The sequence below is a fragment of the Mangifera indica genome, chromosome 5 (genome assembly GCF_011075055.1).
Source record: "Mangifera indica cultivar Alphonso chromosome 5, CATAS_Mindica_2.1, whole genome shotgun sequence".
Classification (NCBI taxonomy): Eukaryota; Viridiplantae; Streptophyta; class Magnoliopsida; order Sapindales; family Anacardiaceae; genus Mangifera; species Mangifera indica.
Genome location: NC_058141.1, coordinates 9,488,087 through 9,499,090, shown reverse-complemented (window position 1 = coordinate 9,499,090; position 11,004 = coordinate 9,488,087). Strand labels below are relative to the sequence as shown.

At 32.2% G+C, this 11,004-nt stretch overlaps 1 protein-coding gene across 1 annotated transcript; it reads left to right on the top strand.

The window, feature by feature from the left end:
• The first annotated feature begins 1,895 nt into the window (after positions 1-1,895).
• LOC123215604 (homeobox protein knotted-1-like 6) lies at positions 1,896-9,277 on the top strand. Its single transcript, XM_044635774.1, has 5 exons — positions 1,896-2,547; positions 3,165-3,284; positions 3,370-3,505; positions 8,612-8,850; positions 8,950-9,277. The coding sequence occupies exons 1-5, from the start codon at positions 2,257-2,259 to the stop codon at positions 9,100-9,102; spliced, it is 939 nt and encodes a 312-aa protein (XP_044491709.1). The 5' UTR covers positions 1,896-2,256; the 3' UTR covers positions 9,103-9,277.
• The last annotated feature ends 1,727 nt before the right edge of the window (positions 9,278-11,004 follow it).

Genomic DNA, 11,004 nt, shown 5'->3' with positions numbered 1-11,004 from the left:
AAAATTAAATAAAAATCATTTTCTATTACTAAACCGAGGGCAAATATCTCTAAAATTTCATTAATAATCATTCACTTATGGTGGAGAAGTATTGTGGTTTATAATTAAAAAAATTTGAAGATACTATAAATCAATTCATTACATAATGTACAATTATAAATATAAGTTTGATATATATACCATCTACTCATCTTCAACGTATGATTCTTAAATTCTTCAAATATATCTTCTATGATATGATTTTGTAATTTAAAGTCAGTTTTCACTCAATCTCTCATACACATGATTACCTTCACCATGTTAAGGTGTAAGTTATTGTCTAGTATGCAATCACATGCACTAAAAATAGATTTCGAGGCAATAGTAGACACTAGAAGAGTTAATAGATCTTGTGTCATGATGGAAAACACATGAAAACTTTCTTAATTTGCTTTCTACCATGCTAAAACATATAATTTGTCACTATATTGTTTCATAATTTTAAGATAATGATCAATATTAATATAATTAAAAACTCACCAAAATTTGAATTTTGACTCACATGTTGTTTACCTTTCAAAAAAGCCATCATACAAGTGATTTTCTTCTACTTAAACTTACTTTTGGTTTAGGAGTTTGTGTCCTCCTTCCGTATTTATTTTAATAAATAGTAAACATACAAGTAAAAAATCTTGAATATTATATATTTTATCAGTGTTTGTTTATAACAAATTTTCCTTTATAATATCTAAACAATTTTGTACTTTTAATAATTTGACTTAGAATCTAAAATAGCGGCTGCACAAAAAGAAAAAGTACTTGTTTTTAATAATTTTTAAATTTCTCTTCCATCTGTTTAGACATTTCTTGAAAAGTATTATAATACTTATATTTTTTTTAAAAATATTGCTTATTTCTAATATATTATATACAACTGAATATGTAGGTGGATATATGCACACATAAGGATTGGTTCGTAGCTGATTTCAAGGGCTCTAAAATGTTTATTAGAACCATAACAATCTTCTAATCATAGTTGGTCAAAAAACATGATTTTGAAAATCTTTGATTAGGTATTAAAGAAATATGTTATTACTACTTTGTACCTTTCTCATGCTTTCAACATAGTCTATATTGAATTCTACTTAATTCTAACATTTGTTTAAACTTTTTGTCTTAATTTCATTGACTTACATAAATATGATATGTTTTGAATATGTGATGGAGATGATGAAATGTAAGTGATAACTTGTCTAATTATTGATATTTTATTTTTAGTTAAGCTCAAACTATTTTGAGCTAATAAATTCATAATATGATATGCACACTTAATATAAAATAATTTTTTACTAAATGGAATTGAATCTCTTAGTTAGTATAGAGGTCAATGACAGTGCAAAATCGAGTCAAATCTCTCACTTAGTGGAAAGGTTGACGATGGTGTGAAATCGAACTTAATTTTGATGTGGTTTCTGTGTTAGGAAACCATTGAGGATGAAGAAAGTGTTAGTGGTGGAGTTAATGATGCATTAGAGTGAATTTTTAGAAAAAATAGTTATAGAAAAGAGAGAATACATTTTGTGGGAATATAACTGTAATATTTTAAATTTTTAGAGATGGTTTTAACTATAAAATATGGATACACTAGATAATGGAGAAAATAACTTTTTAAAAATAAGTTAAAGAAAAATTATTAATTTTCAAATTTAAAATAAGGAAAAGAGAATAAATTTTTAATTTTTTAAATAAAATTATTAAATAATAATTTTATTTTATATTTTATTATAAAAATTTAAATAAAATTAAATAATAGGTGGATATTTAAATTTTAAAAAAGTTGCCAATCCCATCTTAGCAAAGGAGTAAACCTTGGGTGGAATAAACCTTTTTGGCCAAAAACCAAGTACAAAGAGAGAGGACCTCCACTCCGCTGAAGCTGCGCTTGAAGTTGAGGCTCACGTACACACCCACAGACTACGTTGCGTCTCTTTTCTTCTTCTTGTTTGATATCGCACTTCCCAATACCACTCCCAGTTCTTCTCTGCTAATCCAATTCTTAGCAAAACCAATCTTTCAGTTTAATTATACATATATTTGTATGTATGTATTTGTGTACCATTTTTATTATGGAAAGAGCTAGAGCTAGAGCTAGACCTAGCTGTATGCCTCTAACCACTGACCTGTTACTGTATCGTTTAGTTTGAGCATTATTAATCATATTTTCATTTGAAAGGCTTTTTTTTATTTATAAATAGAGGAAGAAGAATCATATTTTTCATGGATGAAATGTGTGGGTTTAACTCAAGTGATGACTTCCCGGATAAGGCGTATTTGTCACCGGAGGATCAACTAATATTTCCTCCTGACTACTCCTCTATCTTTTGTACGGGTCGGATTCCCACCTTCGGATCCGATGAGCTATTATCGGCCGCCTCCGCACTCTCTGAAGCACCTCCGATCACACCTGAGATTCAACGAGAAGAAGACGTGTCAACTATTATTAAAGCCAAAATCGCTTCTCATCCTTCTTATCCAAGACTTCTTGAAGCTTATATAGATTGCCAGAAGGTGAAAAAAAATTCCATCTTTCTTTTATATAGGTTGAGATATGCTGTTCAACGACTACCAAAGTGTTTGTTTTCAATTATGTAGGGCTCTAATTGTGCTCTTTATCTTGTTCTCCTTCTCTCATCATAAATCCGGAGGTTATTTATCTATTGCTGTAAAGTTACTTATATCAGGACTCATCGTCATGTATACAAGAGCTGAAAGAGGAAAATTGAAGTACTCTTCGTCCGCTTTGCTTTAAATTCCAACCTAATTAACGAGCGTTTCCATTATCTTTTTACAGTCTGCTCGGAGTTAGAGCGTTCTCTGCGTCTTTTGTGGAGGATGTTTTTCTCTTCTTTTCACTCTTGATCTCCAAGATCCAAGATTTTTCATTTTTGTTTTCTCAAAGTAAACAATTAAAACACGCTTACCATATTTTCTCTGCTTGCTTCACAAGAACTCTAATGAAGAAAAAATTTAATTAAACATTGATGATCATCACCACAAAGAAATATTAATTAACTATTCCTGTGATATATGTGAAATATATTGAGAAATGAAAGTTTTGTAAGTTCTTTTAGATTTTGATTGTTCCTCTTCTTTAAAGCAATCGACTTTTTGTGGATGGTTTTTAGGTCGGTGCACCCCCAGAGATAGCATATTTGTTAGATGAAATTCTGCGAGAGAACTATCCGTTTAAGCGAGACATTGTGCCAACGTGCTTGGAAGCTGATCCTGAGCTTGATGAGTTCATGGTTTTACTTTCTACTTACAACTCTTTATCTTTTTAACATGAATATTTTGTTACTCTCTAAGCTAACTTTCTTTTCACTGACTTAGGAAACCTACTGTGACATGTTGGTGAAGTATAAATCTGATCTTGCAAGACCGTTTGATGAAGCAACGACCTTTTTAAACAAAGTTGAAATGCAACTTCGCAATCTCTGCACTAGTGCTTCCGTTAGAAGTCTTTCTGGTCAGCCCTCTTCCCTCTCTTTCTTTCTGTAAGTTTCAATGGTGTTTCAAAAAAAAAAAATCCTTTCTTCCCTTATTTTTCCAAGATCCATTGATTTTTGTGCTGCCTATTATCTTATTTCCTTTTCACTGCGTGACTGTACATTACTCTACTCTTCTTGCACATTAGGGAAACAAAATATCACTCTATGCATCCATATAGAAACCTCAAAATATCATGGCTATGACCGGCAGGTAAATTCATGGCTACGATAGCGTGAATCCTGGTTCACGATAGCACATGAAATCCACAAGAAAGTTACAACTGATGCTGTCCTAGTCCTAGTAGTCACTGGGCCTATCCTTCTTTTTTCTGTATCTTCGAAGTACCCTCCACTAATTGAGATCAACAGTAGTACTCAAAGAGTAATCAAAGGTTTAAGGAAACTTATACAAACAATGAAAACCCTAGAGACGAAAGAGACGCTTGTCTTAGTTAAGTGACTGTTTCTCTCTCCACTGCACTCTCCTGGGTTATTTATTTTAAAGTCTGAAATGGCCTATTTGGTGTATACTTGGAATATCTATGGTTGTACGTTCACATATCTCTTTGGGGTTTATACATGGAAGTGTAAGCACAAAAGGTCAAGATTTCTGCAGTGTTGGACTTTACAACAGTTTTTTTTTTTTTTTCCTTTAAGTTCATTTTTCATTTTTCCAAAATACTGAACTTTGTTTATGCTTGGGTTATGACAGTTTGTTGTGTTTGTTCTCTTAATTCCCTTTGCTTCAAAATTAAACGATTTATGTTAGAGATTCTGATTCTGACGTTTCAGAGATCAGTGATGACATAGTAAATAGTGGTCTTGATAGTTTGAACACACTGTTGTTGCCTTGGATCTTTATAAAAACTACTAGCGTTAATCGTAATAAATTCTGGGTAAACTTCTTTTGGTAACCGGTTATCTTGTTAATTTCCCATGTCATTTGGCTGTTTTTTCTCTTCCTAGCTAATTCTTTATTTCTATTATGGATTAATACTGGAGTCTGGGGTTTCTCTCACTTCCTGATGTTAATTTTTAGCATAAAATATGTGATTCTTAACGGAGAACCATGTGTAAAATTCATGCTAATTTCCACATGTAGAATTTTTTGACAGGCTTAATTTATTGCCGATAAATTCTTTGAAGACCTTCCGGTAATCATACTTGGATAACGAGAGGATAAAACACAATTATTACATTGTGCCTCTTTTGATTTGGTATTATACAATTTCCCTCCATCTTATTCCATTCCATATCTTTCCTAGACTAGAGAGTTACAATCTAAGAGAAGTTGAAATGATCCCATTAAAAGATCTTATATCTAGAAGACGATGTATAGTTCCCTGTTTGATTTTTTGGTTGGTGGTAATTTGTTGGGAAATGATTGAATGTGTTTGAAGTAGAAGCATTTGCTTAATTGGGTGCTAACTTGAATTCCTTCTTATATCTCCTATTAGGAAAAAAAACACTCTTCCCTAATCTTTCTTTCAATTGCATAAGTTTTAGCTAAAATTTTTTAAACAAATATTTCCGTAAGTATTTTGTCTATAAACATCGGCTCTGAAGTATCTAATATTGGTGGGCCGATTTTCCTCAGTTTCATTGAATATAATAAAATTAATTTTTGCATGTGTATTGTGTGCTTTCTATCTATTTGATGTAAAACTAATGGGGCCTTCTCTTCCAATTTAAAGTGGATGACAATGGCCTATAATGATGTTTGAATTGCTTTACTGAGTTTCAAGTTCCAACATAACTAGTGTATTTATATGTTAATTGGTAGATGAAAAATGGGCGTTGGAAATTGACTATTTTTCTCTGCAGCTAAAGTAATATTGCCACTTGCAGTCTGATATATCTTCTTGGAAGTTGGTTTGGGTTATTTCAAAATAAATAAAACTTATTTTAAGTGTAATTCATTTTTACTCTTGGCATCCTCATCTTCTTAAGATCTACCTAATCATGTGGGCATTCATCATTTTGCCGTTCTAAAAGATTTTATCTTCATTAAAGCTTAATGTTGTGTTGCATTCTTCTGTTGTATTTTTGAATTTTGATTGAATTCTCACAATCTTTTTCCAAGTATGTGTAGCTGTCCATCTTATAATATAATAGCTGGAAACTTTTAGTACTAGTGCAAATCGAATTTGCTGATTGTGCTTTTGCTTAATATATTATTTCTTTTTTTTTAGCCTGGGACGGATTTGTTTTTTTTAAAACTATCTGTCAGAGAAGCTGTTGTTCTCTCTATTTGCAAAGACTGGAACCCATGCAAATGAATGGCTACAGCAGCCTTTTATATTCGATGGAAATTGGTTATGATTTCATAATTATATTTATTTTTATTTGCATATAAATAACAAAATTTATGGATCACGCACACTACTTTGGCTGATAATGGTAGCAACCATTATTTTTAAAATTTGAAAGTACAATTTACCTTTTCAAAGATGTGATTACAGTATTTAGTTACTCTATGTTCCCCTTTGTTTAAGTGGATTCTTCTTACTCATTTTTATAAAATTGGGAATTCTTTATATAAATTAAAGAAGAAAAGAAGTAAAAAGATTCTTTAGGCACAAAGTTGTATGTATGCATAAATTCACTTGGTTGGATTGTGTTAATTAAGGTGTCCGTTTTCCAGGCTGCTACTCTTATAAAACTATTGGGATTAGCCTTTGATGTTTTAGCTGGTTTTTTCACATTTTGTTTCATGTAATATTTATGGTTGGCTTGGATGATTATAATGGTACCTTCTTTAAATTAACAAAATGTTTCTTTTAGGTACTTTCTTTCGATAATTTTAGTTCCAAATTGTTATAGATGGACTAGCAATACCTTTACTGAGTGATTCTAAGACTCTGTAGTTAAACATATTTGTTATCCTGGAAACTCTTAACCTGTCTTACGTTCAATTTCCTTCATAAATTGTCCACTTTTGCCAGTCATCAACCACCCTTATGACCTCAAAGTCAAAACTTAAGAAAGTAAGTGTAAGAGGGAACTTTTATCTTGGTACTCATGGTAGTATAACATGTGTATTCTTTCTGCATCTCTATCATTTGATGTTGGGAAATACATTTGTAGGTCGCAACAGGATAGTTTCTCACAAAAGAATGTCTTGTGAATTTGTAAACCTTGCTTGAGATGAATGTCTTTGCGTGGCTTGATGGCATGGTGATTGTGTTATAAGTTGCACTAGACTTTATTGTTTTGCTTTTGAATTGTATTGAACGAATGTCCTTTATATACGTGGATGATGCAAAAACTTTTTTAACACGTGGTTTTGATTGATTTTCAGGGTAGTTGAGCTCATAAGTAATGTTTAGTAAAGTAGTTGCCTTGCTGTGATTTATCATAATTACCCTTACTAATGGGACAATCTTACTCACTTCGTGTTAAAATAAAGATGCTTTCTGTTTTCGTATTATAAAGCGTATTGGTCATGGCAATTATCCAATGGCTATTAACTCTGTTCGAGTTTGAGGCCATGTGACATATGGGTTTTTGTTTTTGAACAAGTTTCAACGGAAAAGCCTGGATTATGAATGACAGCATGAGCAGAGAGAGAGAGAGATTTATGGGACAATCCCGGGTAGGGCGGGTGGTCGGAGTTCACATGCACTCCCGTTGTTCTCGCTGCGAAGCCACCAGCTTTTTGAAGAAATATGTAAAATATAATAAAGAAGAAAGATGATTCAGTGTTGTAGACTAATCTTCACTCCTGCGTCTGAGTCTTCATTGGGCAATAGGTTCATCTGCCACTGCTTAGTGCCTGTCATTTCCATTAGACATATGTTCCCACTTGTGGGTCTCTCTGCTTCATTATCTTGAAGGCCATCACACGTGTCTGACCCTTACGGGTCCAAATCCATTGCTTTTCAGTTTTCTCTCATAGTACATTCATGCTCCGTAGGGTCATCTCATAATGCCTTTACCTACCTGTATTTAATGAATTCTCACACTCAATTGTTGTTCAAGTCTGGTTTTCACATTTTTTAAATTGAATGAGTGAAAAGCTTTCAATTTTCGATTACATAAAACCGAGGCCAGTGCATAATAGTAATGGGGTAAAATGGAAAGGGAAGAGGTAAGTTAGTAAGATTTGCTTGGTGGGGGGAGTGGGGAAGGGAGGGCCCGAATGCGGGGTGATAAAGATGTAAATGTAGTAGTGTTTGATACCATCTTTAATTTACTGGGCCGAATGGGAATTGATGGCAGTACCAACCTGTCAGCTATCTCTCTTTCTCTCTCTGACAACAAACAGTTATATGGACTGATCCAATTCCATTTCTGCTTTTGCTGACGGTGAGCACTGTGCAGTCTACCCTAGCCGTTCATCGTTGTCCCTCCAATTTCATTTTCAATTCTTTTACTTGTGGGTCCATCAACCTTTACTCTTTAGCTCAATATTTATTGCTCATTATGCCTAGGTTCAATTTTCAAACTATATTTATTTAACGGCCAAAGTACTATTTTTCATCTAAATTTAAGTGTGTTTTTAAAGTTACATTTTTTAAAAATTAAAAGTTTTATTTATTTGTTTAAAATCTCAATTTGAATTAAAAATCTTTATCCCTTTCAGTTTGAAAATTTTACAATTTTTTTAATCTAAAATTTGAAAAATTAATATTTTCTTGTAGGGTTTGCAAATTTTAGAGGGAAAATGAGGCTGAAAAGAAGTATTATTAAAGATGAAAATCAGCCCTTTAATCATCGAACAATCTTGAGTTTTACATTACTCAAATTAGACCATTCCAAAGCGCGAGACTAACCAAACTAAGCAGATTTAAACGTTGGGTTCAGTGATCAACCGCTAGGGGAGATTTTTTTTTTTTTAACTACACATGTAACTACATTTTTGTTATTCAAGCTACTTTTGGGGGTAATTTGGACTCTTACATTTATGGTATCATTTGGCATGTAAATGTGTATATTGTATCTCATTTTGCAATATTTCATGTTTATAGTGCTGAAACCCTTTTGCCCTTATTTTAGTTCAAGTTTATTGAAGATTGAAAGGTCGTGAATTAGTGAAATAGAAATGTTGAGTTGATGATGTGCATGTGTAATGCTGTGAGCAGAGGAGGGTGGTGCATCATCAGACGAGGATTACAGTGCTGGGGAGACAGAGGTACCAGACTATCAAATTCGGGATGAAGATAGAGATCTTAAAGATAAGCTTTTACGTAAGTTTGGAGGTCACATTGGCTCTTTGAAGTTGGAATTCTCAAAGAAGAAGAAGAAGGGGAAACTCCCAAAAGAAGCTCGCCAAACACTCATTGAATGGTGGAATATGCACTACAAATGGCCATACCCAACGGCAATAAACCAATTCTTTTCTCTATTGCTATAATGTGTAATAATAACACTTCAAGGTCTAAAACTCATTTTTTCTGTCTTGTAAATTATTATGATGCAGGAAGGTGATAAGATAGCGTTGGCTGAATCAACGGGGCTAGATCAGAAGCAAATAAACAACTGGTTCATAAATCAAAGAAAGAGACACTGGAAGCCAGCGGAGAACATGCAGTTTGCAGATAGCACATCTGGACCAGTATTTAGCGATGACTAAACTGAAATGAACTAAATTGCATGCAAGTACATGCTTCAGCAATTGTATCTTATGTCGATGCATGTGTAAGCAAGCTTTCTGTATATGAGAATTCAACTCTTGTAGCATTGTGACCACCTAAACAAGGGAAAATAATTTTATTTCGCTTCATGTATATATATTTCCAATTCATCAATATTCATGTAGTCATTATATACTCGTGACTTGAAATGCCAGCATTTATACATGTGAAATAATGACATGAAATCTTTTTTGTGCTTCGAAGCAACATTTACATCTATGAATTAGTAAGATCAACTAATGCGAACCAATATTACAATTGTAAAACTGAACCAAAACCTAATAAAAATTAATCAAAGGGTACTCTTACTGTTAATAGAAAGGTTGGGATACAAAGACTCTACATTTATTTCTATCTCGGAAGTAGTCATACGCAACTTCTTACATTTCGGTGGATTTCATTTCATGATTTTGTCATATGCAACTTGTATTTGTATAGGCGTATGAATCTTCAATTTCTAATTATAGTAAGTGCAATATTATACGTATTTATTTTAAATACATATTTATGTGTCATTATGTGATTGAGTATTATTTTATAGTTAATTCAAACTCATCAAATTATATAATAACATACATCAAGTTTGTACTTATTTATGTATACAAAATATGTATATATAATTTTATTGTTATAGTAACTATATATATTTCTAACTTGTATTTTTAATATTTTTCCTAAAGGGATATAAACTCAAAATTGCAAGAAAACCATGGACAAGCCCAAATTCTGAAGAATTTAATGTGATTTTTTTTCAATATGTAAGGAAGAAAAAACAAAGATAGTGCTGGATCAATGGCTTTATGACTAAGATCTTTACTTAGCAGCAATAATAATAATAATAATAATAATGATGGACATAAAATGATTCCAGGACCTAGAGTGTAGAGAGAATTTTTTTTTCTTCATTTTATCCAGTAACATTACCAAGATATGTTTGGATGCTCTTATCCACTACTCTTAATTTAAAAGAGATTCTGTAATTATAATTTTTCCTGTAATGAAGTGGATTAGAATGTGAATTAGATATCATCTTATAATAAAAAAGGGAAATAAATAACATAAATAATTCAAGCAGAAGGTATCAAAGAAAACGAATGAGGTCCTAATACTGTTTGCTTTGATTTTGTGTCTGTCACATATATATATATATATATGTAAAGATAGATAGATATGTTTTCGAATCAGACCTACTTGCTCTCCCTCTTACCATTTACAAAAGCTAAGTCTTATCACCATGTTAACCGAAAATTTTCTAAAGTTGAATCACTATAAATATAGAATTTTCTATATATGTTAGCTTGGCCATATTCTAGAAACTCATATTCTAAATTTTAATATACGCTTAGATAAAGAAGTGAGAAGGATTTCATAAACCATTCCTTAAGTTTGCATTAATTTCAGGTGAAAACCATTTGATAAGTAAAGTAAAATAGAGTATGATAAAAGTGTACGTCCAGATCTTTTAGTACATGTTGCAACATTAAATAGAAGGCAACAAAAGTGCTTAAAATCTTAAATTTATTAATTTCACCGTTATAATTACAAGTTGCAAACCATAAATACAATTAAAAAGAAATGGAAAGAGGTTTTAAGTGATCACACTTAAGCTTTACATTTTCCTTTACAATTGAAGATAAAAGATAAGATCATCATAACCAATAACATGTGTGATTTGAACTGAGTCAACCTTGAGTTCAATCGAACTCAAACTTAGCTTGGTTAATGATCAGGCTCGAGCTCGACGAGCTAATAAAATGGTTGCTTAAGCTTGGCTCGGCCATGAGCCAAACTGTTTGTGAGCTGCTTGCTAGCTTGGCTCGGCTAGGCTAGTCTCAATGAGC

Bases quoted from the DNA above. Each gene is read 5' to 3' on its own strand.
- LOC123215604 (XM_044635774.1), top strand. From the start codon at position 2,257: ATGGATGAAATGTGTGGGTTTAACTCAAGTGATGACTTCCCGGATAAG. The intron at 2,548-3,164 runs GTGAAAAAAAAT...GATGGTTTTTAG, and splicing joins CTTATATAGATTGCCAGAAG to GTCGGTGCACCCCCAGAGAT. The intron at 3,506-8,611 runs GTCAGCCCTCTT...TGCTGTGAGCAG, and splicing joins TTCCGTTAGAAGTCTTTCTG to AGGAGGGTGGTGCATCATCA.